The sequence below is a fragment of the Urocampus carinirostris genome, chromosome 1, assembly GCF_059441175.1.
Source record: "Urocampus carinirostris isolate Australia breed hairy pipefish chromosome 1, RoL_Ucar_1.0, whole genome shotgun sequence".
Classification (NCBI taxonomy): domain Eukaryota; kingdom Metazoa; phylum Chordata; class Actinopteri; order Syngnathiformes; family Syngnathidae; genus Urocampus; species Urocampus carinirostris.
In genome coordinates, this window is record NC_142349.1 from 44,776,422 (window position 1) to 44,803,949 (window position 27,528).

At 39.5% G+C, this 27,528-nt stretch overlaps 2 protein-coding genes and 1 pseudogene across 7 annotated transcripts; 1 reads left to right on the top strand and 2 right to left on the bottom strand.

Moving 5' to 3' along the window:
* The first annotated feature begins 396 nt into the window (after nt 1-396).
* Nucleotides 397-14,198, top strand: LOC148374811 (ceramide synthase-like). 5 transcript variants are annotated; one of them, XM_088341144.1, is made up of 6 exons: nt 457-646; nt 6,893-6,979; nt 8,355-8,577; nt 8,649-8,744; nt 10,586-10,695; nt 13,900-14,198. In XM_088341144.1, exons 1-6 carry the CDS (start codon nt 528-530, stop codon nt 14,036-14,038), a joined length of 774 nt encoding a protein of 257 aa, XP_088197270.1. In that variant the 5' UTR covers nt 457-527; the 3' UTR covers nt 14,039-14,198. The 5 variants fall into 5 exon arrangements, with proteins under 5 accessions (XP_088197272.1, XP_088197270.1, XP_088197273.1 ...); XM_088341147.1 differs by lacking the exon at nt 457-646 and adding an exon at nt 6,499-6,628; XM_088341146.1 differs by lacking the exon at nt 13,900-14,198 and having other exon boundaries at nt 397-646; nt 10,586-10,699.
* On the bottom strand, nt 12,775-12,904 carry LOC148374812 (U2 spliceosomal RNA; annotated as a pseudogene).
* On the bottom strand, nt 14,095-25,095 carry amdhd2 (amidohydrolase domain containing 2). 2 transcript variants are annotated; one of them, XM_088341141.1, is made up of 12 exons: nt 24,968-25,095; nt 22,467-22,558; nt 20,704-20,840; nt 20,482-20,621; nt 20,353-20,407; nt 18,989-19,296; nt 18,309-18,453; nt 17,978-18,085; nt 17,828-17,896; nt 17,652-17,753; nt 16,481-16,615; nt 14,095-14,313 (listed from the first exon to the last, which is right to left on the bottom strand). In XM_088341141.1, the coding sequence occupies exons 2-11, from the start codon at nt 22,547-22,549 to the stop codon at nt 16,506-16,508; spliced, it is 1,257 nt and encodes a 418-aa protein (XP_088197267.1). In that variant the 5' UTR covers nt 22,550-22,558; nt 24,968-25,095; the 3' UTR covers nt 14,095-14,313; nt 16,481-16,505. The 2 variants fall into 2 exon arrangements, with proteins under 2 accessions (XP_088197267.1, XP_088197268.1); XM_088341142.1 differs by lacking the exon at nt 16,481-16,615.
* Nucleotides 25,096-27,528: the final 2,433 nt, after the last annotated feature.

The following is a 27,528-nucleotide window of genomic DNA, read 5'->3' on the forward strand; positions in this document are numbered from 1 at the left end:
TTCTGTAGAAATCATTCATGGAACCTTTTCTATGAGTTTTTGTACAGTGACTTAGGATGAAATCAAAACAGATTTGGAGAAATGTTTTTATTCAGATTGGCTTGTTCAGGAAAGGCAGGCTGTATTAAACGTATTTTATAGTGCTACACATTCCAAATGAAGAAAAAAAGGTTGGTTGTTATGAGATATCATATTCTACTAATTCTGTTGACCCAAGTAGCATCTTGTGTGCGTGACAGCGTGGTTCAGAAACCAGTCAATTAGATTTGCACCACAACCATTTAAAACCAAGAAACGACGAAAATCCTAAATCAAAACGTGCTCTTTAAACTTGTATCGCGCTGAAAGCCGAATGTCTGTATTCATTTGTTTGCTTTATGCAAATCTAAGCAAATGAGGCACTGATTTATCTCCAAGGAGCATTCTGGTTGGCAGAGTCTGACTGACTTCCCTCCCCCCTTTGCGGTCATGACAGGTGGCCATCCTAAGCCATGCTCACCTGACCCTGTGCCCAAACACACGCAAACATGTTGGGCCTAATGTTCGCCGGCTCGCTTTTCTTTCCCGGACTTTTCATGCTGTCCAGTCGTTCTCTAAGGATCCTGATGGGTTGGAGCCATGCTGACGCCGTCATTGTATCAGCTCGGTCAGAATGCGCATGCACACACAAACACAGACACACACATTTACACGGATAGGTGGTGAAAGCACTCACATAAGTACAGATAATCCAATATTGTGTCCTGAGTGTATCTCGCGAAATATCTCTTGCTATTCTTTAGGATCAATCCAAATGGTTTTCCAAAACGTACTGCATACCTGTCAACCTCCACGGCTCCATGCCCTTACAAAATGTTGTATTTTCCCTAACAAAATACAAAATAATCTTACACCATATTTTTTTCAGACTTGTTCATTTAGTTTAACATGTTATATTGTACATGTGTTTCGTTATATCATATATATTGTTAATTAACATTTTCTTGTGAGATATTGAGTTGCTCGACATGAATGAGGTTTATTATAAAAAAGGTTGAAAAATTAAGTAGCTTGGACGTTCACCGTAGAAGGAAAAAATACATGCAAATATAATTAAGTAGAATAATACATTTTCTTATTCAAATTATGAATTCATTTTCTGCATTAAATTATTGTTGGTAATATACTGATTAAAGGGATAACCACAAACCTGTCTTATTTTCTTTTTCTCCTTTTATACTTCCTTTTTTTCTTAACTTCTTTATACAACATAATAATTCGTAATATAATGCATCAAAGCAAGTGAGCCGTTTGAGAGCCGGCTTTCTTTAATGAGTTGTGCAAAAAAAGCCGGTTCTCTAAAAAGAGACGGACTTCCTTTCACTACATAACTACTACATGAAATCCGAGGCGGCAGATGCATGCGCACAGCATCAAACCGATCGCTTCGTTTGCAACTAAAAAAACGATACCGAGATAAAGGCTACTGTGGCGAACTCGTTTGACTTGATTGATTTGCCGTTTCGTGATAGTCGGTGTATACCGGATGGTACCCATAATTGACAAATTTGCGTTTTTCCGTGCAGATTTTCTCGTACGTCGTACACGTCTTAAAATGCATAATAAACGTAGTTTGTACAGCAAAAACGTACAGGTTGACATGTATGGTACTGTCAAATGAAATTTTTTTAAATGTGAAAAGAAAAAATTGCGCAATGCAAAGCCAATTATGGAACTAAATCAACTACTCAATATCCAACCTTTTGGAAGCAGAGAGCTACTTTTTGTTACGAATTGGCCCAAAAGGCTCCCAATTTAAAACGCTTTTTAAAAGTAACAACTCATTTTTACCAGGGTGAATGTGCTGTCTGGAACTTGAAATGTTGCTACTCTCTGCCGCCATCTCCTGGCTTAAAGTCATGATAGCAGTCTCAGTCAGCTCATTCCACAAGTACAGTACTAACAAACTCAATTTTTTTCATCTTATTGGGGTTTTGAGTTCACGCTTGGGCTGTACTTTAGACAGGACATTTCTTACTTTCACTATTTTTAGGCTGCACTATCAAAAAAAAACGAGGTAGAGCATGAAATCACTCTCCACCCCATAGTTTCTTGCTTCTTATTGTGTTGTGCATCTTGGAACAGTGGTGCTAAAAGTAAGATAAAAGCAGATAGACGCAGTGAAAAAAACAAAGACTCTTTGAACTCAGTCAGGCGTTGTTAACACATACAATTAAGTAGAGAAATATCCCTTTCAACTTTTTAAGAACACCTCAAATGACTCTCCAGTTACTTATTTGAAGTGGTGTTTAAATAGACTCGGTCAACCACAAAAAAAAAAAACATTTTACTAGAAAATCACAATGACTCAGCACTGGTAAGCTATTCTCAGAACAGGTCTGTGGGCATTCTAGCAGTCCTCAGGGGACACCACGTTGGAGACCACTGACTTGAGATGAATAAACCACTTTATTTCTTGAGGAGCAGGATGGAATGAAAATTTTTAAACGCATTTTTAAACTGTATTTGAATTTTTGGGGGGACTGCAACAAAAATCTCAGTTTGAATTGATTTTATGAACCTGATCAGTATTCAAGTTTTTTTTACAAATTGGACCATTGTTTTCTTTTGACAGCAATTGTGTTTAAAGTCTCAGTCACCTAATGAAAATAATACAATAGCTATATAAGTAGTTCAATTGCTTAAAAAGGGGAGACCTTGACCTCTTGATAAGTTGCAGTATTGTGAATCGAAATCTCGAGTGACAAAGGACACAAAGAATACAAACTAGGGAAACTCAAGTGACCAAAACACACCATTTGCCCAGCCTTTTGCAAGGTTTTGGAATTTTTAGGGGTACCCGTAGAAGCAAGATGACGGACTATCGAGTGAGCTCCCTGTAGGTGAGCCTCATGTTATGTAACAAATACATTTCTCAACCTACGAGATTTTTTTTTAAAAATGCATTGTTATATGACAGTCAAGTCATGTTTATTTGTGTAGCCCTTAATCACAAAGGGCTGCACAGACAGACCACAGACTATAACAAACTACAGACGATTATTACACCATCCCCTGATCTAAAACCTACACTTTAGCATGACAAAAAGGAAGAAACCTTGAGAAGGGATCCCACATGAGGTAATCCTCCTTCCAGGATGACCAGGCTGCAATTGCTGTAGCAGTTACAAACAATAAAAATAAAACATAAATTAAGTATTATGTAGAAAAAAAAAATTGAATCAGAAGGATGACCAGGTTGCAACGGATGTAGCATTGACAACCAATACATAGATATTTTCAACATTAAATATATTTCATTCATAAGCTATAGAATTTAAGTGTGTTCAAGCCTAGATTCTAACAGTTCCACCGAGGTTGCAGATCGAATATTAGGGGGCAGAGCATTCCACAACATCGGGGCCCGAATGGAGAACGCACTCGAACCTGCGGATCTCTTCTCGATTCTTGGGATCACTGGTCGACCAGCATTTTCAGAGCGAAGGCTCCGGACGGAAACAGAGGAGGAAATGAAATAAGAAGATGAAAATTGGCGATGAGAGCATGCATTACAGGAGTTAGCCACGTTTAGCATGTTGGTAATGAGCGAATGATAACATTAAAGGATACTATTCGCCCATGAGAAACCTCTCCTTTAGCTTGGATTTTTGTGTATTATATGAATCAATACTGCTTTTTTGATTGAATGATGCTTTCTTTACCACTACATGTTATCTCTTAGGACCGTTTTGGGTTATGTTAACACCTTGTCTTTAGAGGTTAAAGCGAATTAGATCTCTAAATACTGTACATGTCAAGTATAACGACCCTCAATCATGCGCGACACAAGGGTTCACAGTCACTCGGTTTATTGCCTTCAGCACGAGGTGATATAGTTGCTTTCAATAAACAATACAAATAAGTCTATGCACGATTGCATACATCTTCAACACGAGGTGATATAGCTGAAGGTACAGCAAGCGCAGCAGAAGCCCATATAGTGCCAAACGAAAAATACAGTCGCACACGCCCATTGCTTAACAAATGAACGCAGTGCCAGAGTTATAACAGTAATTCAACAAAAACACAGATTTTGTGAGGATTCAAAAAAAAACCATTCAATTTTTTTACTCTGTCATACAAACAAAAATAGTTTTGTTCCCCCAAAATCATTTTTTTGTCTTTAGGGATTTTAATAAATGAGTGCAAAAATGCTTGGTGTAAAAAAATGACGTTTAATGAGATATCATTTCATTATTTTCATTCCATCATTTTACTGTATATTATTTCGTCCCTCCTGGTGGATATTAACTCAATTTGTTTTAAACCGTTTTAAAACCATTGATTTAAATGATAAGTAAATGTACATGGACTAGCTTATAAACACGTATTTTAAAAAAATATATTTTAGGTAGAAAAATTGCATTTTTGAGCCTCACCTAAGGGAGCTGACATGATTGTCCACCATCTTGCTGCTAGGGATTTGTAAGAAAACCAAAAACCTTATGCTCCCACACTGGAAATGTTGGACTGGGCAAAAAAAAAAAGATAAAATAAATGGTGCATTTTCATCACTTTGAGTCTTTGTAGGTTGTATTCATTCTTGAGCTTTGTAACACTTGTTTTCAGTTGCACTCCGTGATACAATGACGTCTAGTGGTCAAATATTTTGCTGTGCCCATTTAGGCTAGGCGAAAAAAAACCCTATGAAAATAGTATTTTGGAATATTTTAAATCTTTCACAAATACAATAAAGGTTGGCAGGTATGCCACTGCCGGTTTAGGAAACATTGGGAAAAAGAGAATTTAAAATTCCTGCTACTCAGCGGGCTTTCTGCTAACCCAATTGTCAGAAAACTCCTGTAAAATGCACAACATTTTCATAACCACAGAGACACATTTATACTTCCTTTCTGGGTTGAAATTGTGCCAGAAAAACGAAATCTGCCCTGGTCTTTTAAAGCAATAGCGTGTGTTGTTTGACCACGAGGCGTCACTGTTTTTTCTTGTATTGCGAAAATCAAGGTTAAAAAGCATAAGGAAAAAAATACAAACTATAGCGACTCAAAGTGGCCAATTCGAACCATTCTTTTACGAGGTTTTTGGTTCTTCAGTACCTATAACTGAAGATTGGGGACAATAATGTCAGCTCCTTTCAGGTAAGTCTCATATTTTGTAAAATAAACGCTCATTTCTCGACCTACTACTATCTTTACAAATGCACGTTATATGAAAGTACATGTATCTTGTTTTAAATGGATTTACTTTTTTTAAAAGGAAATTGTGTAATATTTAGTGCTTCCTAGTGCAACAAAATAATTTTATTCAGTAAAAACATGTATTTGAATACTAGGTACAGGAACTATCAACATTAATTTTCTTCAAAGAAATCATAACTTGATGTTTTATTTTTTTGCATGGTGGAATCCCTTCCTACAAGTCACCGCCATGTTTATCTGTGAACTTTCTGCTACGCTGCGCTCATTAGCAATGTTCCCTTTAATTTTCCACGGGTCTGAGCGTTCACACAAAGTCGGTGAGCAGCGCTTGAAACAACAGTGAGCGACCATAATCCCAAGTGTGGCAAGATAATTAATTATCAAACATGTCCAAAACTTGACACCAAGTTACATTTTGCTGAGTTTACGGCAATGCAAAGTTATTTTTCTCTTTTGAATGAATTAACTCATGTACTATTGCAAAGGTTGTACGGCCTACAAACGTCGTTTGTTCTTACAATTCTTTCACAAGATATCCATTTCTTTTTCTTTCCTGATATATTTTGTCGCATAATGTTAACATTTTTGGGGGCTTATTTAGTCGTTTGTAAGATACAGAACTGTACTTAATCACATTTTTTGTTGGAAATACAACGTTGGCAACAAGATTCACCTGATATAATTGGAAATTATTTGAATGCAACACAAACTTTTTCTTCTTTTTTCCGTGTTTTTTTCTACTTTTTTAAAAATTCCTTTAAAAAAAATCTCATTGTTTTTATTTTTTCCGAGCTGCTTTTTTTCTTTTTGTTCTCTATTTACTTTTTTCCTACATTTTTTTCTTTTTTTTCTGGCTTTTTTTCTAAAATTTTCCTTCTTATTTCTCTTCCTTTTGTTTCTTTTTTTCTCAGCTTTTTACTACTTTTTCATTTTTGTATATTTTTCTTTTTTGTTCTATTCCCCCCTTCCTTTAAGTCATTTTGTGCATAATTTTACATAATATTTGGTCATGTTGGGATTACAGAAGCAAAATCAACCCGAAGAACCGTTTAGGACCCGAAAGAGTCCCTTTAGTGAGCCGAGCCAAGGAAGCCGGTTCCCCGACAAACTCTACTAACTTTACTCAACTTCGTTCTCCTTCGACTCGACTTCAAAATACCGCATTTAAGACACAACGTCAGGGGAACCCGTGTATTTTTACCTTCATGCACTGTAACTTTGACGTGAGTCGCTTCTTAATTAGTAATTTTGAGCCCTCATTTTTGTGCGCTGGCTAGATTTTCCTGTGCCCCGAGACTGTGCGAGCAGTGCGCAATTGCGCACGCGCGCAGTTTAGAGGGAACACTGCTCATTAGTACTTGTTTTCGTTCACATTCGACTATACAGTGCCATTTAGTGATTAGATATTACACGCTGGGACTTAAATGAAGGTTGTATCTTTATTTATTTTTATCTCTGGAGGGTGAAAAGGAATACACACTGATCCTTTATTTTACACAGGCTTGCTGGCTTAATTGGCTCCAGACACATGGCTAAAAAACTCCATTGCGCCATCAATTTTAGTCGTTCATGTCGGTTCAGTTCGGTCTTGCAAAAACAGTAAAATGGTGTCCCAGTGATGCTGGCTATGACAGTAACTCAAAACGTTTGCATTTGTTTGTCAATGTTGACATCATTGCTCTTGGTGTTCTCAGCGGCGTGTCGTCCGTCCAGGCTGTCATGGCGGCGGTGGCCGGATTTGTCATCGCCTCATCGTGCCGGCACAATATCGTGGATGACAGGTCAGGACGAGTCACTTTTTCTCTGGGATCAAATCACAACTCCATCTTTTCTTCGCCTGATTAATTCTACTTCTTGATAGGGAATCGCCTTTCTCCTCTGCGTGTCGTTTATTTAGTTCCGTGTTGGTGCAAACACTGAAGCAGAGTAGTTCCGCTTAGATCGAGGTGGCAAACTCAGTTTGGTTCTGGGGCCAGGTCCAGGCTTTCTGTTCTCAGGCCAGCCAGATCAATAAACTAATTTTCAGCTTTGTTTAATTTTTATTATTGCACTTTACCATTCAGCTTGCATTAGTAGCCTACTCTAGATATTATAACCATGGATGATAATCAGGGTTGGGTTACTTTAACTTGATTACAATCAATTACTTTTGGATTACTCCAATACCAAATATGCTAATAAAAGACAAAAGAAACTAAATATGAATAAAATGATGACTCAAAACACGTGGTAAGCTTTCTCTCCTGGCTTTGATTTCTTTGATCTCCGGCAAAACTAACATAAAATGCGACAGAAACAAAATGAAAATAAATCCAAACAGCTTGCCAACATCATTTTTGCCGTTCCATGTATTCCGTTACTCCCCAAGCCTGCACGAAATTTTGTAATTTTATTCACATTTAGTTTCTTTTGTCCTTTATTAGCATATTTGGTATTGGAGTAATCCAAAAGTAATTGAAAGTAATCAAGTTAAAGTAACCCTACCCAACCCTGATGATGATGTATCTTTTCTCAAGTGAGGTGACCAACACATTGATAGAGGGGGCTGTGGCCACCGCTGGTGGCGCCATTGGCTCCTTTTTATTACAGATATGGAATCTAACAGTGACGTTTCCATATTTAGTTAAACATTTTTATATAAAAAAATCAATGAATTCATTTAGTGGTTTCATGCTATTTTTATCACTTTCCAGTCTGCACGAGTTTTCCTGAATGAAATAAGAGTGGAAATGAATTAAATTGTTGTTTTTCTTATTTTTCAACAAATGCATGGTCAAATAACACTAACAAAGGTTTCAATCTTAGTGAAGGACAAAAGTATTTTGGAAAAACCCCTCAATAAACATTCACAATCAAACTTTACAAACCTGAATCCTTATTTTATTGTGAGCCTTCTAAAAAAAACCCAGCCCACCAGTTAAGGCGCACATTAATTTAGTAGTCTTGCTGTATGGCCTGTGAGAAGAAATGAGTTTGACATCTCAGATTTAAATAATCTAAAATATATAACTGGAAAACTCCTAGAATTATGAGATCTGTTGGCTCCTGAAGAAGAAGAAGCTACTAATGCTCGTGCAAACCAATTCGTTTTTGGCACTGGCCTAGCGCCGACATGATCCATTTTGGCATAGCCCAGCTAACGCGGAGGTTCCTCAGGCATTGGCTGACGGATGCCTACATAGCTTTCGCCTCGCCATACTTCGTCTACGACATTTACGCCATGTTCCTCTGCGACTGGAACAAGCGCGGGGTCAAAGATCATGAGGTTCAAGGGGGTCACCGGGCTCTTTCGGCGGCCATCTCGAATTACGTGCGGCGGGAGAGCTCCATGGTGTGGCATCATGTCTTCGTGGTCGTCTTCTGCACGCCCGCCTCCTTGGTAACCATGGCGATGCTCAACCTCCTCTATATTTTCAACCTCATCACCTGTGTGAGTTTTTGGCCCGTCAGGTGTGGAGGCGCGGCAAGGGCGACTACTTCCAGGGTCTTTTATTTCTTGCGGAACTAAGCACGCCGTTTGTGTGTCTCGCCAAAGTGCTCATCCAGGTAAGCGTGTTATCGTGAACAATGTTGGGAGAGCTATTGAAAAAAGGAATTGGTGAATTGTTACTTCATTTAAAAAATAATTGCATTATCCCCCCAAAACTAGCGTGTTACTCTGATAGTAACTAAAGCAACCATTAGTTAAACATTTCCGTATATCCACTCAATGAAGCTCTCAAACTGCTTAATATAATCTCATGATAAAACAAATAGAAAAAAATGCTTTGATCAACCTGAGAAGGCGATGACGCCTTTATAATTCTTGGCTTGTTCAGCTTTGAGGGCTTGCATACGAACACTTAGCCGAGACACTCCATAACAATTTTGTCTCTAGGCTTCAAACCACTCGAAGATTTCCTTTTCTATTTCTGACTAATGTTTAAGACATTTTGTTTTTGTCTCTAGGCGTATTGCAAAAATAAATGTTCAAATAAAACAATCAAAATTCTGCACTCTTTTGCCATCAATTCTGTATTCACGTTTGCTTCATTGATTTTGTTCTTCCTGTAATAGCCACGCCCCCTCCCCACGCAATGCTTACCATTCGCTACAGGTAATTCACAACTAAACATGCGCATGTAAACCTGACACTCTGATTTTGGTATTTTATTTTCAGACCTGTCAAGCTCCAGGGCTCCATGCCCTTACAAACTGTCGTATTTTCCCTTACAAAATACAAAATAATCTTACACCATACTTTTTTTCCAAACGTGTTGATTTATGTAGTTTAGCATGTTATATTGCACATGTGTTTCGTTATATCATATATGAATTCATATATATATATGAATAAAGTATCTCTCTATATATATTGTCAATTAACATTTTGTTGTGAGATACTGAGTTGATCGACACGAATGAGGTTTATTATCAGAAAAGTTCAAAAATGAAGTAGCTTGGATGTTCACTGTAGAAGAAAAAAATACATACAAATATAAGTAGAATAATACATTTTCTTATTCAAATTATTAATTCATTTTCTGCATTAACCACAAACCTTTATTTTTTCATTTTGTCATTTTATACTTCCTTTTTTTCTTAACTTCTTTATATAACATAATAATTCGTAATATAATGCATCAAAGCAAGTGAGCCGTTTGAGAGCCGGCTCTCTTTAATGAGTTGAGCCCAAAAAGCCGGTTCTCTAAAAAGAGACGGACTTCCTTTCACTACATCAAACCGCTCGCTTCGTTTGCAACGAAAAAAACCCGATACCGAGATAGAGGCTACCGCGGCGAACTCGTTTGACTTGATTGATTTGCCGTTTCGTGATAGTCGGTGTATACCGGACGGTACCCATAATTGACAAATTTGCGTTTTTCCGTACAGATTTTCTTGTACGTCGTACACGTCTTAAAATGCATAATAAACATACTTTGTACGGCAAAAACTTACATGTTGACAGGTATGTATTTTATGATTGTAAGTTCAGCTCAAGTGCGTGTATATACTGTAGGAAGAAATTATATGTCTTCGTAATCAGTGCTTAAGAAAGCATCACCATAACTACAATATTCAGTTGATATTTTGTAGGTACTGTAGATATAAAAACATCCCAGCCTTGCAATCTTGTTGTATTCTACGTCGTGTTTCTGGCGGAAAGAATGTTTTATGATGTTTCATGAATAAAAGAGAAAACCCTAGAGCGCTACGCGCGTAACTGTATTTAGAATGTAGCCGTTAACGCACCGTGTTGTAACGACGGTTGAGTTACAAAATAATGCAGTAGACGTTACAGAGAAAACTAATTGTGTTCCTTTCTAACATGTTACTCCCAACACTGTTAGTAAATCAAGATATCTGATTGTGTGTGTGCCGATTAACAGCTGCTTTCTTGTCTACAGCTAAAGCGCGGTCACACGATGGCGTACAAAGTCAACGGTGCGCTCACGCTCCTCGTCTTCTTCTGTTGTCGAGTAGCGCTCTTCCCGTATTTGTACCTGGCCTACAGCAGGTGACGTTCACCAACACAGAACCCACCTGCTCAGGACTTGTCCTTACGGTGGTGGGCCATGCATTTCACACCTAGGCCTGAATCAATCCAACCATCAATATCTAATATAGGGCTGTAAAACCTTTCCTGTTGCTACACATGAAAAAATAAAATAAAAATAATAACCTCATAGAATTGATAGATAGATAGATACTTTATTCATCCCCGAAGGGAAATTCACATTTCCAGCAGCATCCCTGAGCTGAGAACAGTACAATAATAAAGCCAAAAGAATACAATATACAAATACCCAGTGTGACGTGCAAATGCCCACTGTAGCGTGTTATATAGAGTAACTAAATAGTGCTACACAGAATACATATTGCAGTAAGATTCGGTAATATCCAATGTAGGTGGTGTGGTTTAATGTGGGCCTTTACTCTGCCGGGTGGAGTTAAAGAGCCTCATGGCATGAGGAAGAAAAGATCTCTTCAGTCTGTCCGTAGTACAAGACAGTGACAGCAGTCTGTCGCTGAAACTGCTCTTCTGTCTGGAGATAATGCTGTGTAGTGGATGCGATGGATTGTCTATGATTGACCTCAGCTTTTTCAGTGCTCGTCTCTCAGCTACTGTTGTTAGGCTGTCCAGCTCTTTGCCCACAACAGAGCTCGCTTTCCTAGCCAGTTTATTGAGACGAGAGGCATCCTTCTTCTTGACGCTGCCTCCCCAACACACTGCCGTATAGAAGAGGGCGCTTGCCACTACTGTCTCATAGAATATTTTCAGGAGCTTTTTGCAGATGTTGAAGGAGGCCAGCCTTCTGAGGAAGTAAAGTCGGCTTTGCCCTTTCCTACATAGAGCTTCTGTGTTTGATTTTTTTCAATTTTTGCAATTGCAATATTTGTGAGGAATCCAAGCCACATATTACTCACCCCAAAAGAATAATCATTTTTATTTGTACGTAAAAACATCCTCCTTCTCTACTTATTAGTGGAAAAGTGTTACTATAAATGTGTTTTCTCTCACCAATGAAAAATAATCACCCCAGTGTTTCCTTTGTTCTTTGATTGAGGGAATTCATCGTGCTAGTTTCAGAATTTTCCGACCTTTTTTAATGATGTTGAAAATTCCAACTTGAAATCTGCAACCAAATCAATTTTTCCTCCTTCAGCCATCGTGAGTTGACAAAATCACTTTTAAATAAACACAATACAATTGCATGTGCATTTCAATACAGGTAAAGGCAAGTACAATCTATAACTAACCAATAATTCTTGGTTAGTGATGGATTGTACTTGCATTACCACTCCGTAGCCAATCAGTTTGAGAAAAACACTGCCGTTTCCCTATGCCAGCTAGAAGGCCCTGGTTTCGCCAGTCTGATTGGTTGAATCACAGCTTGATCAACACTTATTTCATACTACAGGGCTGGCAGAGCTAATTGTAAAGGTCTCCAGATAGATTTGACCCTGGCAACAAGTACAGGCTGAAATGATTAAGTATAAAAAGACATCTGGAAGCAGTGCAACCAGGGGAAAATCAACGAAAGAAAGCTGGTAATTTGGAATTATTCATTAAGTATGGATAAAATAAAGTGCCTTGCAGAACCTACAGCTCACCTATTTCATATAGTCGGCCAGCGAGCCTAACCTCGTCTTGCCCCAGTGACGATTGGGGAATCTGGAATGAGTGAATTTTTCCAAGTGACCTTGAGCTACAAGCAATGGACCTGGTTTTGTGCTTTCAACTTGACAGCAAAGTCGATTTTAGCTACAATCAGTTAGTTCTTAGCTTAATGCTAACAACGGTAGAAAGCATCATTTATTAAAAAGGTGGATTTTTTTACAACACAATCCAGACAAACATGTAAACGAGATGTACAGAACAAAACAGACAGCGTATTTGTTTTGTTCGATGAGGGTTTGTCATTTGATTGTTTTTAAGGCGAGGGGATTTTTTAAGGGTTATTGTTCTATCTTCTTTATTTATTATCCATTATCGGTCGGTTCATAATTTGCTACAAAGCCTAAGAGCCAGGACTCTTACTCTCAGCCAAAAAGCCAAGCTAAGGTCCTAGCCTTAAAGCCTTGCTGCGATCATTGCGAATGCACCGTTCCCGGAGGTACTGCAATACCGGGCCGATGCGTGGAGTGGACAGAGCAAGCTCTTATTCCATCTCCGGATTGCAAAAATCAGTTAGTACACATTTCTAGAATGACTGCATAGGTAAATTCGACTTATCTTAGAAGTCAATCACTCAAAAACTATAGAAATGGGCATTTGAATGGACAGTAGGACTATCTGTTTTAAGTGGGAGAGCATCATCTATGATAAGCAGAAGGACGCTTTACACAGTCAGCAGAGACCAGATAATGAGGGTGGTGTATCTGAGTCAAATCAGGTTGCTCCTGCTACTGGTTCCATGGAAACCATGTAAACAAAGTCTGTTTATTGCAGGGTGAGGAAACCCCAAAACAATGCAGGGAATGGGATGGGTACCGCCAGGCTGTACTTGACCAAGTCACACCACAGGAAATGATGCTGGTTAAGGGATCTGTGAATGTGGACACTAGCAAATGTTATCCTTGACCAAACACTTATTTGGTCAATTAAACTTTACACAAATCTTTGTTTTCATTCTTTAGTCTGTCTTGCGGGGAGTAAATGGGTGCTGTATTGTGTTTGAAGGATTATTATCGCTTAATAAGAGGAGCAATTGCCTGAGATTGTCCCTCTAAATTACGTTTGTGAGCCATGCTTGTAATTTAAAATACCGAAATCATATTTCCTTAATGCACCATTAAACTCGCATCTCAAATAACACAGAACATATTTCAGTGGCTGGTTTGACAAAAATCATGGCTTCCAACAGCTTGCATCCAAAACTTTCCCAGATTTGAGCTAACGGAGCAAGCAATGAATTGAGAGTAAAACGAGGACATTTAACAGCATTAATTAAACACCAGAAAAAAAAAACTAATACAAAACGTAGACAAATTCATTGAAAAAGCAAGTCGTTTTTCTTTATTGCTAGAAAAACAATTTGTAACAATAGAAATCAAAACCTCATGATCACGGCGTGCTGTCTTTCATGATATGGAAATTAGGAAGGGTTCCAAACTCCGCCTACCGATTTGGAATCTTTTTGCACAACCAAATCAGACTTTGTTTTGTGAAGCGTTTCAGAAGATGTGGATTTTTTTTTTGTTCAATGTGTCTTCTCAGGTATACATCCATCCCCTTTCACAAGGCAGTCTTGGAGGCCCCGTGGCCCTGCACGCTGGGGGCCGTGCTTCTGTGGCCTCTTCAGATCTACTGGTTCTCTCTCATGTGCGGGCGAGCCCGGCACGTTCTCAAGTCATGATGGAGATTCACTTTCCAGCAGAGAAAATGAACTCGTATGAAAATATAGGACTTGCATCTGAATAATAACAATTTATAAGAAGGCTGCAAATCCAAATTGGAAATGATAATAGTACAGGACCTAAATGAGAGGAAGTCCAAAATAAAACATAAAAGCTGTATGCTTTGCTTTTCAAGTCATTTTTTGCTGTTCTTCTTCTGTGGTTTTCCTCCACACTTCCTGCCCAGAAATGAATGTGGCCTTCACGTTGAGTTCATCGTCAAGCAACACAAAATCTGTGACGATAAACAAAACGATAAAAAATTGGGTCATCAAATAATATGGAACTCTCATCAGATGTCACCAACACCCGAAAGTTATACATTGAGCTATGAAAAAAGGTAAAAAAGATCAGTCAGTGAGGCAAAAAATGTATAAAGTAATAGTTCATTACAGCGACCTCTCGTTCATCGTTAAGTTCCAAAATGAACACGATAGGCAAAATCGGTGCGATAGAACCTTTATTTTACAACTATTATATAATTAAATACTATTATACACTGAAAATAAAGAGCTAAACCTTTTTTACAGGCTCAAGCATTTGTTTAACAATTAAAGTACTGTATTATTTATGTATTTATTTTTACAATAAAATACAGACACTGTGTCCGTATTCCAATAATAATAAGCGGGGAAACTTTTTAGGCAATCAGAATGCAGAACACGATGCAAGTCCTTGAAAAAGCAGAACTATGAAAAGTAAACCGCGAGGGATTGCCAAATTAAATCACCAATGCCATAACTGTAATGAATCGACCTTGGATAAAGCAATTTACTGGTACCTGTTGTCATATTTTCACAAAATTAAAACAATGCAAATTTCAGGGATGGTCAAAATTCATTTCTGATCTTTAATTTACTCAATATTTAACGGATCATTTTTACTTTTATTTATTGTTCGTCTAATACTATTTTTATGGATTAAATTTGATCCAATTCATCTATAGACCTAGATGAAGTCTACAATGTTGGTCCCCAACCTTCAGACTGGTGGCAGAATAAAACCCGCCCGGCTCCCTGAACAATACTAGCGAGCGTTTTGACGCACAAGTCTAGGTGCAAATTTTTGGTCGTAACAGGATTCAAACCAGAGTCACGACTGTGAGAGCTCCAAACTCTTACCACCCGGCCAGCGGCGATATATACATGGCTATAGACATGGAAACTCTTTGGGTTTTATCTCACCATCACGCCAAAAACAATACATTTGTCAATTACAATGCAGAGTAAAAGAATAGAATTTATTGTCATGGTAACATGTGAAACGCACAACAAAATTAACATTCGTAATTTAAAAAAGAAAGAGATAATAAGAGATGATTGGTGGTCCAGAGTGCTCTGACAGCTTAGCTGAACTTGGACCTGTTAAGACGGTGCAAGGCACAACCAAAGGTTGTTCCATGGACTTATTTTATTTGGTTATTATTTATTTCATAAACAGAATTAACATTTATTTTTTGACTTTTGTTCAGTGAAGAATCCAAACGAGTTGTTTGATTGTGGCTGTCTGGAAAATAATAAATGATTACATTTAAAGAACTGCTGCAAGCGTCCCACTTTTTCTGTTACAAACTGACCCCGACCCCTCACCAGGGAAGGGACCCCTGGTCAACACACTCCTATCTTGTGATCAATTTAATGTTTACCGTATTTTTACGAATATAAGGCGCACCTAAAAGCCTTTATCTTTTTCAAAAGCTGACCATGCGCCTTGCACTGTGTATGTATCAATATTCAGTCGCAAGGTCTCGCAACTAAGGCAAGACTAGATTACAACCCCCGTAGGCGAAGCAGTTCGCAGTGTATGCTGGGATACCTATACCGGCGTTTCATTTCCTAACCAACGTGTCAATCATTTAAATCGGTCACTATTGGCTAAAGTTATTCGGAGGTAAAGGAGGCGGGTCCTTTTTGGCATTTGCAGGCTCGCATAGGCTAAAGCGGAATAAATTAAAGCCTGCAATTGGCCGAAAAAGATGAAGGTGAATTACACGTTAGGTTGCTCTACGGCAGGGGGTGTCAAACTCATCTAAGCTAGGGGGCCACACGATAGAACAAACATTCTCTCAAGGGCCGGTTTTGTAGATTAGAGAGAAAGAAATAAGAGAAAGATAGGGAGAGAAAGGTAGAGAGGGTGGGACAAAAAAGAGAGAGACAGAGAGAGCGAGAGAGAGAGCGTGAGAAACAAGAGATAAAAACAGAAATAGTGAGGGAGGGGGAAAGAAAAAGAATGAAATCCAAAGAGAAATAGAGAGAAAGAGAGAGTAAAGGAGAAAATGAAAAGAGCAAAAGAAGGTAAAAAGACAGAGAAAAAGAGAGAGAGTGAAAGAGAGAGTGAGAGAAAAATGGAGGAAGAGAGAGAAAGAGATAGAGAAATACAAGTGCAGTGTTTGTAAGGGGCACCTGGCTTTGGCAACATCAAGTGGACCTATTTCAACCTGCAGCTCATTTTTCTCTTGCGCTTCTCTGAGCGTTGTCTCGCGGGCCGGATCCAATCCCCTGATCCGGCCCACGGGCCGCCTGTTTGACACCTGTGCTCTACAGCATGGAGAAAACATTTTTTACTAGTTTGTATCTGTAAACAGGAATTGTGGGGTTAAACAGACAGCTAGCAACAAGCAACGTCTATCAATGCAGATGCTTCTCGGCTGATTTTTTTCTTGTATTTTTCGGCATTATTGTGTGTTTTTGGAGTGTGTAAATATTTTACACTGTTGGATTTACTACACTCACAGATGTAAGAGGACCATGGTTGCGTATTATTATTGAGTGTGATGGCTGCCAAGACGACGTTGGTAAGCTACTCCCGCTTTATATTAGTATCTTGTTTCAGACTGATCTTGATGTTTCTGTGATATGTCTATTTTAAATTCAATTCAAAGTGTTTATTGTCATATGCACAGTAAAAAAACACATTTACCTGCACAATGAAATTCTTACTTTGCTCTCCACACAGTTGCCAGTAAAAAAGAAAATAGAAACTAAGAAAATGGTTGGCATTTCTTGAATCTCAAGAGTTTAACCTTCCAAATGATATGTGGAATGATGCATTTGAGTGATTGGTGACATTGTACAGACGTATTTGCTTTTTTGCGAGCCGTCAGAATGTTAAGGGGTTAAAAATGTTTGACAGAAATATCTGACAGTTTTGTTGACGTTCCCACTGTAGCGCCTTATAGTCTGGTGCGCTTTATGCAGGGTTGGGTAGGGTTACTTTAACTGGATTACTTTCAATTACTTTTGGATTACTCCAATACCAAATATGCTAATAAAAGACAAAATAAACTAAATATGAACAAAATTATGACCCACAACACACGGTAAGCTTTCTCTCCTGGCTTTGATCTCTGATCTCCGGCAAAACTAACATGGAGCGCCCTATAGTCGTGAGAATACGGTAATGTATTGATCTGCTAATTGATAAATGTGGCAAGTCCTTGCAGAAATGATCAGTATACTGTATAAAGACCGCTTCATTTACGCTCTGTAACACAACATTTTTAGCACATGAGTGTATTCAATCCATCATGTAGTCTTTGTTTTGGACTGGAAATTTCAAAAGGATTCAAGTAACCTGCGTCTGATCCGAAGTCGAGGGTCCCTTTGTACCGGCTGATTCCCAAAAGCTGTGCAGGATGCAGCGACGCCGCCTCCAGCGCTTCCTCCACGCGGCAGCCTGCGGGTCACAACCTTAGGTTACCTTCCCCGCGTCTCTCCTCCCTACGCCCTCCCTCCTGTGTGCTGGCTGACCTGTGGCGCGCTGAAAGTGTCTCACGCACCAGTCCATGGTTGCAATGCTTCCGCTCAGCGTCTCCGTGCCTGCAAATGTTTTTTTTGAAAGGAACTAAGACGCACACGGAGAGTCGACCCGGATGCTAAAAGAACATTGATTTTTCTGACCGGCCACATAAGCGTGCAGGCCGCAGATCTGGACGTCCTGCTGGCCGAGAGTGTGGCTGCCCGGCGGGAGGCCCATGGCCGCGATGGCGTCCGTCACCAGCACCAAACCTCCGCACACAAGACAACATGGTTACTTTTGGATTCATTTTGTTCTTTAAAGGAACATAGGGAGAATAATACAAAACCACTCCACATAAATGCATAACAAGTACGCGTTTACCCAATTTAGGATTTTACATGAATTTCCACATGTACTCATCAAATGAGTTGTCCAATGTCTGCGGGAGTGATGTTAGTCGAGTGTGATCGTGTCGGTCTTGGGGACGCTCACCTGCCGGGTGAGCACGGTGGGCGATTCGCAGGGCGGCCGGGTTGGTGTGGATCCCATCGGCGATCATTCCATAATATACGGTCCTTCCTGCCGGAATGTGCTCGCTGGTCAACAGGCCCACGATGCCCGGGTCACGATGATGGAACTAGAACACCACATTAAAGAAGTTGCAGGAAGTTCTTCCCGTTACAAATTAACCACTAGGAAACGCTACCTTCATTTTTTTGCATGGCCAATAATATGTCTATAATTTATACAGAATCCTTGCAATAATACGCATCTCATAGTGCCTTTTTGGGTGTAGCATGCACCTGGCGATGACATTTCAAAGGACAATGTTGTACAAACTATTACTGGCTGCTGTTAATCACGGGAGTAAAAGAAATGCAATGGAAAAGCAAAGCCACCAGAGAGCAGTGTCGGCATCATTTTTAAGCAAACTTGTAAAGTAACATGGCCAGAATTTTGAGTTTTACAAGCATTTCAACCATTTGGGTTGAATTTCCAAGCACTTTTCAATCCTTGAAAACAAAACATAAAAATTCAAGCATTTTCACTGATTTCAAGCACCTGTACAAACCCTGCATTGGATGTCCTCTTTTGGAAATCTAAAGCAATTGCAATCTAATTCCGAAAAATGTTTCCTTCAAAACAAAACATAACATTTGTACAATACTTACGGGCAGCATTGCATTAAAGAGGTGCGTGATGAAGGAGGCGCCGTTACGGATGGCCTCCTCCGCTTGCGACAAGTTGGCCACCGAATGTCCGAGCGAGACTGTCACGCCTTTCCGGCACAGCTCGCTGACCGCGACCGGGCTGCCCTCCAACTCAGGAGCAAGCGTCACCACAGCAACGTTGTCCAGCCCGCCGTAGACCTCCAACAGGTCGGGCATCGCCGCTTCACCGCTCGAGAACGAGCGGAGGAAGCGTTCGGGATGCGCGCCTTTCTTTTGCGCGCTGATAAAAGGACCCTCAAGATGGACGCCTCCACAAAAATATAGCATTACATAAGGCACATGTGTCAAACTCATGGCCCACAGGTCAATTATCATCATTTTATGCGGCATGCGAGACAATGCTGACAGAGCAAAAGGAAGAAAAAAAAAAAAACAGCCACAATGACTTGCAGTTTTAAATATGTCCACTGGAGGTCACCAGGCCCCACCTCGCAAAGCACCCACAGGAGCTTTATCTGCTACCATTAATCAAACACAGAACATTGAGGAAAACCATCCCAACGTCATTTTATTTAAAATAAAAGTCACAGATGGGATGTTTGTGGCACAACGAAAAAATACAAAATCAAAATAATAGCATCTGGGTGTCTTTGCAGACGTTCAAAGAAGCTAGTTCCATTCTATAACAGATAAATGTAAACATGTTCTTAAAGAAAGAAAAACAGGTTTTTAATACATTAAGTCAAATAAATAACATTACAGTTTGTATGCTATTTCTGTCACTTTCCAGTCAGCATGACTTTACCCAAGTTAAATAAACTGTAGTGGAAAGCAATTAAATTGTTTTTTTTTTTGTTTTGTTTTTTACAAATGCACAGTTGATAAACACTACAAGAGATTACATCTTAGTGAAGGGAAAAAAAAAAACTAAATAATTGTTTTATAATCAAAAAATCAGAACACCCCGGCGTTGCGAGTCATGGTTCGTTGAAATGTGTGCATAAGAAACAATTGCATAATCAAGGTGTTGGTTCCGACAGAATATTGACTTGAGCTGCTTGGAGGTGTCGGTTTTTGGGAGCTGCCGTACCCAAATTGGCCACCAGAGGGCGGTATATATACTGCACGAAAGCAGAACACACGATTTTATTGGTATTTATCGAGGGTGCCTAAACACGAAACTTAGCTAAAGATACTCACTAAGGCCTAGAGTACGACTTTGTAAATGTTCACAAAAATCAATTCAGCTATTTTATGTCCTATTAGTCGCACACGCATACACACAAATATTAGTATTTGTAATGTAGTTTGGATTTGAGCCGTTTCGCACCCGGCGGCACAACCAAAATAAAAGATGAGCTCACCGAGCACGCCTGCACCATAGGGACCGCCTTCCTGGACTTTAATCTGAGGTAGTACCTGCAAAAACCAAGCAAGTCAGGAGCTGTCATGAGGAGCTGGACTAAAGTCGGTGATGGTCGAGGGGGCGTGACCTTGTGATAGACATGTGGCGGCGACGTGACCAGCGTGGGGCAGAAGGACGTGACGCCGTGCTCCAGAAGCTTTCGGGCCACCAAAGAGATGCCGGCGCCGACGTCGTCAGAGTCCCGAGAGAAGTCGACGCCATAACCTCCTGCAGGGTGAGCGCACGCAGGCCGGAGCTGTCAGTGAAGCACGCGAGATGCAAGACCAACCGGAAAACTGGCGGACGCCACCATTGATTTGGACGTCGATGAAGCCGGGCGCCACGATGGCACCGCCGCAGTCCATCTGCTCGTCGGCGTAGGCCTGCTCATCGAAAAATAGCTTCTCCGGGTCCAGGAACTTCCCTTCGCGCACCCACAGGTCCTCTCTGCGCTCATACACACAAACACAGACAATAGAAGTTCTGTCTTTTGAACTGTGCAAAAAAACTTGAGTTGACTTTGTCAGAGATCTACGATTATATGATAAAGCTGAATCATTTGATCAAATGTGTACATATTCACTTTTACTGCCTTGCCTTGATTTGGCCAGCAAGTAAGTAGGATCTCAAACCCAAGACGAATTTTCAAACTGTCACTTATTACGTTTGGGTTGGGCCAGGCATCTCTCTCTATGCCTTTTTTTTCCCCATTAACTTTTTTAAAAAGTCTGTCAAAGATGGAATATTGTTGGCTAATGTTACCGCTGAAGACACACAAATATAAAAGATGTATATGTTTACACAGTCAAGTTTAACTTTGATTTTGTAACAAAACAAAAGGTTTAATTTGCTATCATAAAACACCCCAGCTTCTCCCAAGTCTTCACAAATAAAACGTGTCATTTCAGGTTTGCTTCACACTGCTTCGGTCCTTAGGCCGGAGTTTACCTCTAGCAAGGAACGTTGGTTTGTCTAAATCACTTTTCCTTGAATGTATGACGCTTCCTTTTTTTTTCAATGTGTTCTACAGAAGGCAACAAATTCTGTCCTCTGCTGATTTGAGTTATAGTCAAGAAAAAAATCTGATTTTTAATCTTTGTGGACTTCACGTTAGAAGTTAGAGACACTGTGTAATATTCGACCACTAGATGCTGCTGTATTCTGTTGTTCAGCTATCACCAACCTTTTTAAAGGTGGGAGCTATTTTTTGTGACTGATTGGCATGCAGGGCTACCATTTTGATATAGATTTTGTAAATACAAAATGTTATTACTATGTTGTTACTAATTCATTAGCAAGTTGTAGTTATTAGAAGTTAAGTCAACCACTATTAAAACATGTCAGTTAGAAATCACATTGAGTAAAAAATTGCAATGACCTATTACTCGTGAGCTATTTTCAGAACCTGTCCGCGACCTACTCAGGTGTACTTAGGTGGCTAAATTGAGCCCACCGGCATCACGTTGAAGACCCCTGCTATCGTATAACACATAAGCTAAAAACATAAGGAAGGAAAAATATATAGAGACTCAAATTGACCAAACTGCACAATGTTTCTTATTTTTACCCCAGCCATTCAAAAGGTATTTAGGGGTACCGTCGTAGCAAGATCATGTCGGCTCCCTCTAGGTGAACCTCGTGTTCTACGAGTACTGTATTTTAAAAAATACATCTGGTCCCGATTATAACATATTATTCAAATCTATATTGTTTTTTAATTAATGAATAAATCTACAATTTCCCTTTAAAGCATTTTTAAAGTTTATTTCTTAAAATATTTAAATGATATTTTCTATTTCATGCGAAAATATCCACCTGGGTGGCACAACCATACGTTGTTTGGATAATAAATTATTATTATTCACAAATTGACTGAAAAAAACCCAATTGTATCTTGTTCATAGCTTAATTGAAAAACATTCCTGTAGATACATTAACACATTTTTAAAGCTTGATCTTTAATGTTGTGTCTTTGAATTTCAAAATAAAGTCAAGAGTTTGAAATCCCCAAAGAAATTGACTTTTTGTGCTATGAAAAAAAGGTACTATTTCGCCGGACTTGCACATGGTCACCTCTGAAGCTTGTTTTCCCGGAGGATTCTGCAGTTGAGCAGCTGTGTGATGGGAGCCTCCGAAACTGACTTGTTGGACGGCATCTCGGAAGCCTGAAAGGTTCAAATAAGAAAAGAAAAAAACAATAATCTTGTCCTCCGAGCATCCTGTCTACTTTGGACATTGCCGAAACATCAAGGTGAACGGAAAACTTTTTTAACTTTTTCATGGCCAAACTCAAGCTCGTTTTTAGAACTTTCAGAGCGAATTTTTCAACATGTCCAGTACTTTTAAAAGAAAAAATCTGGTGGGAATTATATATTTTTTTTGCAGAGCCACAAATATATCTACGATTTACAGATGTGATTTTTAATCTTGTGTGTGCATTGCTCAAGACATAGATTGTTAAATATTGAGTATATTGTGAATATATTTGTTTTGAGACAAATCTCTCCCCATATAGGTTTTGGGTAAAATGACAGAATGTCTTGCTTACATTATCAGTTGCAGGGATGTCTTCCCATTCCAATTTACCACTGGGAAAAGCTACGAAATGTTTTTGCAATGGCCCATAATGTCCATAATTGATACGGAATTTTTGCATTAATGCACATTTCTTAGAGCCCTGCTTAGGTGAAGCGTGTACCTGTAGGGGGGCGATAACACCAGAGAGCAGTGTCTGCATAATTTTTAAGCAGACTTGCTGAGAGACAAGGGAACAATTTCAAGCATTTACAAGCACTACACACAAAATTAAAGCCTTGTTGATCCTTGAAAACACAACATCAAAATCCAAGCATTTTCAAGAATTTCAAACCCCCTTACAAACCCTGAAAAACATGTCCGTAAATAACAGTGTTGGGAACAACACCGTCATAAAAACACCGTTACGTAGCAGCATTCTTTTTTTAGTAACAGTAATCCAACTATTTTTTTTCGCCGCTACAACGGTATTACCTTTACTGACGGTCTTAAGCAGTGTGTTAACTTTGTATAGTAAAAAAAAAGCATAGACAAAAGAAGTCAAGCCACAGACATAGAGAGGAATATAGAGAGAGGGAGGATAGAGACAGGGGGAGTGAGGGAAGTAGAGAGAGGGATTGGATAGTCACTTTATATTGTTTTATTGTTGACTTTTGTTGGGAACAAAATATGTGAAGTGCAGTTGCAGATTTCTACTTAACCAGTTGTGTCTGGTTTTGAGAGTTCGATTTACTTATTTTACACTGCAGTGTTAAACACATTTAATAATGTTGAACCTTTTACTTTTGTTGAGTGAAAATACTTGAAGCATAGCAGCATATGTCTACTTGAAATGAAATGATCTGCATTTATATAGCGCTTTTCAAGTCAATGACTTCCCAAAGCGTTTTTACAGTGTGCTTCACATTTCCCAATAGCGGCCATGTATTGCAGCCATGTAAGACGCTAACCTGCTTATTGGGGGTATTAGGGGTTCAGTGTCTTACCCAAGGACACTTCGACATGTAACACGGACGAGCTGGGATTCGAACTGGGATCCCTTGATCCCAAGACGAGCGCTCTACCTCCTGAGCAGTTGTTTGACAAGAGATTGTTAATTACTTATTTCCTCTATATTCACTTTATATTGTTTTACAGTTGAGTTTTGTTGTGAACAGATTACTTGAGGTGCAGTAGACTATGTCTACTTGACTTATATGTCTCAGGTTGTGAGAGTTAGCTTTTATTAATCAAACTCACGCCAGTAGCCTAGATGGTAAGGCGCCCGCTTTGAGACTGGGAGGTCGGTGGTTCGCGCCCCGGCCGAGTCATTCCTAAGACTTAAAAAGTGGTCGGCGGCGCCCTCTGTTGGCTGCGGCTGCATCGGCTCGCTACAACGGGTCAGGTGCAATCGACATTTCGTTCTGTGTACATTGTTACACAGAATGACAATACAAGGAAATTATTATTATTATTATTATTATCGTATACTGCTAATTGTTATTTTTGTTGAACTTCAAGTATAGGTCAAATAAATATTAGAAGGTTCTTTAACTCAACTACCCGGCAGCTCTTCTCTATTCACCTCCTCAGAATATTTCAAATTCGTTGACATAAAACAACCTCTCTCGAATATAACGGAAATAGTAACATTCCCCGGTAACTATTAACTTTGACTGTAAAGTGACTCAGAAGAGGTAGAAAGAAACTTTAACTAATTAATTTTTTTAAGTAACTACCTCAACACTGGTAAATAACGGCGCTTGTGATTATTAATATGAGGACCGTGTTTCGCAAGAGAAGAGATAAGTAACTACGGTATTTTAGGCCGGCAAAGAGAAGAACATTTTCCCCGTAGTGCAATTTTCTTTTTCTAAATAGACACATTTACCTCAGCAGACATGTTGTTGATTTTTATCCTAGCTTAAAACCTTCAAAGACATAGAGGTGATTTTGTGGTACAATGTATGCGTTTAGTTCGACTGACGACTTTATATACCGAAGTCAACTTTTGTGTAATGACACAGAAAATTGCTATTTAAAAGGATTTGACACCTTACCCGATCTATCCCTGCTTTTCTAATTTCACTCCGGGCAGCCAATAGATAATATTAAACACGAACATGAAATTGAATTCGCTTCTCCGTCTTCTCGGAGAGTCACATGAGTCGGAAACGGATGTAGTCACGTGACCCGGTAGCCCAGCTGATGTTACCATTTTGTTTTATTTTAGCAGACTGAGAATCGGTGTTTATTATTTCATCATTTTTGTCAAACTAATGGAAAAAAACAGATTTACTTTCTTTTTGTATATGTGGTATGTAATGGAGGGCGCTGAGCGGATTAGTGTCTCAGGGTCCTTAAACTTTACATGTACTCCCAAACTTTAGCAAAAGAGGACAGCAAAGCACAACATGTAAGACCACGTGAACCCAACACCACCACCCCCGATGATTTAAAAAATGTAGCATTTTTTTCCCTCAAGTTGCATTTTTTTCTTTATTTTACCACAGATAATATTTGCTTGTTGCTATTTTGCAACAGTTGTAAATTATTTCCCTGACCTCCAACGCTCTGATACTTTACAACGCACTACTACTAGACTACTTTTTATTTCCTTTTGAGGTTTTCGTGACAAAAAATATATCCTGTAGAATGAGTTCAACAGTGTTTGTTTGAAAAAGTCTTATAAACATTCAGTTCAGGTCTTTTTTTTATTAAAGTACCCGTAATTGAACACAAAAATAGAAAAATTATCAAACCTGTCAACCTCAGCTAATGCTCCACTTATAAATTATTGCAATTCCCCTAGCTCATAGGCTTTACATGAGACTACTTAAGGAAAAACATAACGGAAAAAATACTGTAAAAATGTCTTCTTAGTTTTTCAGGTTAAATTGATTGATTGATCGATCGATCGATTGATTAATGATTGATTGATTGATTGATATTATATGATATACTATATGTATCAAACCTTATCATACAAGAGATAAGGAAAAAATCATCAACACTTGATGAAAAAAAACCTAAGGTTGAGAAGCTCAGTCATCCGAGAGGTATTCTGGGCATGTCCCACCAGCAGGATGCCCCGGGGACGACCCCGGACACGCTGGAGAGACTATCCCTAGGCTGGCCCGGGAAGATGAGTTAGCTGAAGCGGATGGGAAAAAGGGAGGTCTGGGCTTCACTGCTGAGGCTGCTGCCTCCGCGACCCGACCCCCGGATAAGCGGATGATGATGGATGGAGGGATGTTTTTTTCACTGTTTTTCTCCCTTCGCCTTGCTGCTTCCTTGCAGCGGGCCTATTTTCAGTGGGTCTCGGGCCTTTGCGGGCCATTGTTAGAAATGTCCGAACCCAGCTGCTGTAATCTGTTTTTCGGGGCTTAATGGGACCAGAACTCACCGCAATATCCGAAAATCCTCTGCCGCCATCCCCACCCTTGCAGCAATAGTCGACTAGTAATAATTGATCGCAGCCACGTGGATGCGGTTCACTTTAGGTATAAAGAATGGACAAAAAGAGGCGCCACATATGAAATTTGCTCTCACAGCCCCCACTCTTAGCAAAATGCAATCTAGGATAATAGATTGCAGCACCCTAAGTGAATTTCATTTATTTGTGTACATCAGAACAGCCGCCAGGACCAAGAACATTTTTGCGCTTTTGTAATTCATGCGGGCGGCACGGCGGCTGAGTGGTTAGTGCGCCCGCGTCACGGTTCTGAGGTCATGAGATCAAATCCAGCTGCCAGCCTTCCTGTGCGGGGTTTGCATATTCTCCCCGTGCTTGCGTGGGTTTCTCCGGAACTCCGGTTTCCTCCCACATTCCCAAAACATGTACTGTATGTCAGGTTGATTGGCAAGTCCTAATTGTCCCTTAGTGTGAATGAGCAAGTCAAGTCATTTTTATTTGTATAGCCCTTAATCACAAAGAGTCTCAAATGGATGCAAGTGAGTTGTCTTTCTCTGTGTGCCCTGCGACTGGCTGGCAACCAGTTCAGGGTGTCCCCTGCCCACTGCCCAAAGATAGCTGGGATGGGCTCCTGCACTCCCGCGACCCTACTGAGAATAAGCGGTGCAGATAATGGATGGATATATATAACTGGTAGTTAAATGGTAAAAGTTTGGCACTCTTACCGCCGTGACCGGGTTGCACTTTCATAATGACATAATGGATGGATGTATTTCATGCTTTTTCATTGCATTTATTTCATTAAAAATGCTACTAATTGAGCAATTAAGGAAATATTATCACTTTAAGTCGTTTTGGCTTTGCTGGTCATTTTGTATTTTAAAAAATGTGAGTATAGCGAGTTTTCCCCTACATGGCCTGAAGAGTAATGGTCGTCACCAGGCTTTTCTGGCCCAAGATACACCACAGAAAATGGCCCCTTAGACCTTAGTTGTTAAGGGATCCAATCATCCAACCATACTCTACTATACATGGTTTAAACTGCCTTTCATTCAATATATTTGAGAAGCGGAGTTTTTTTTTCTTGATTTGGGTTGCAGCATCTAATTAGGGTAGGGTGGTGGATCCTCAAGTTGAGTTGAGAAGGACTGTTTCAGATCATGTACCAATTTTCTCTCAGATTTGTTGCTACCAGAAAACCCCAAA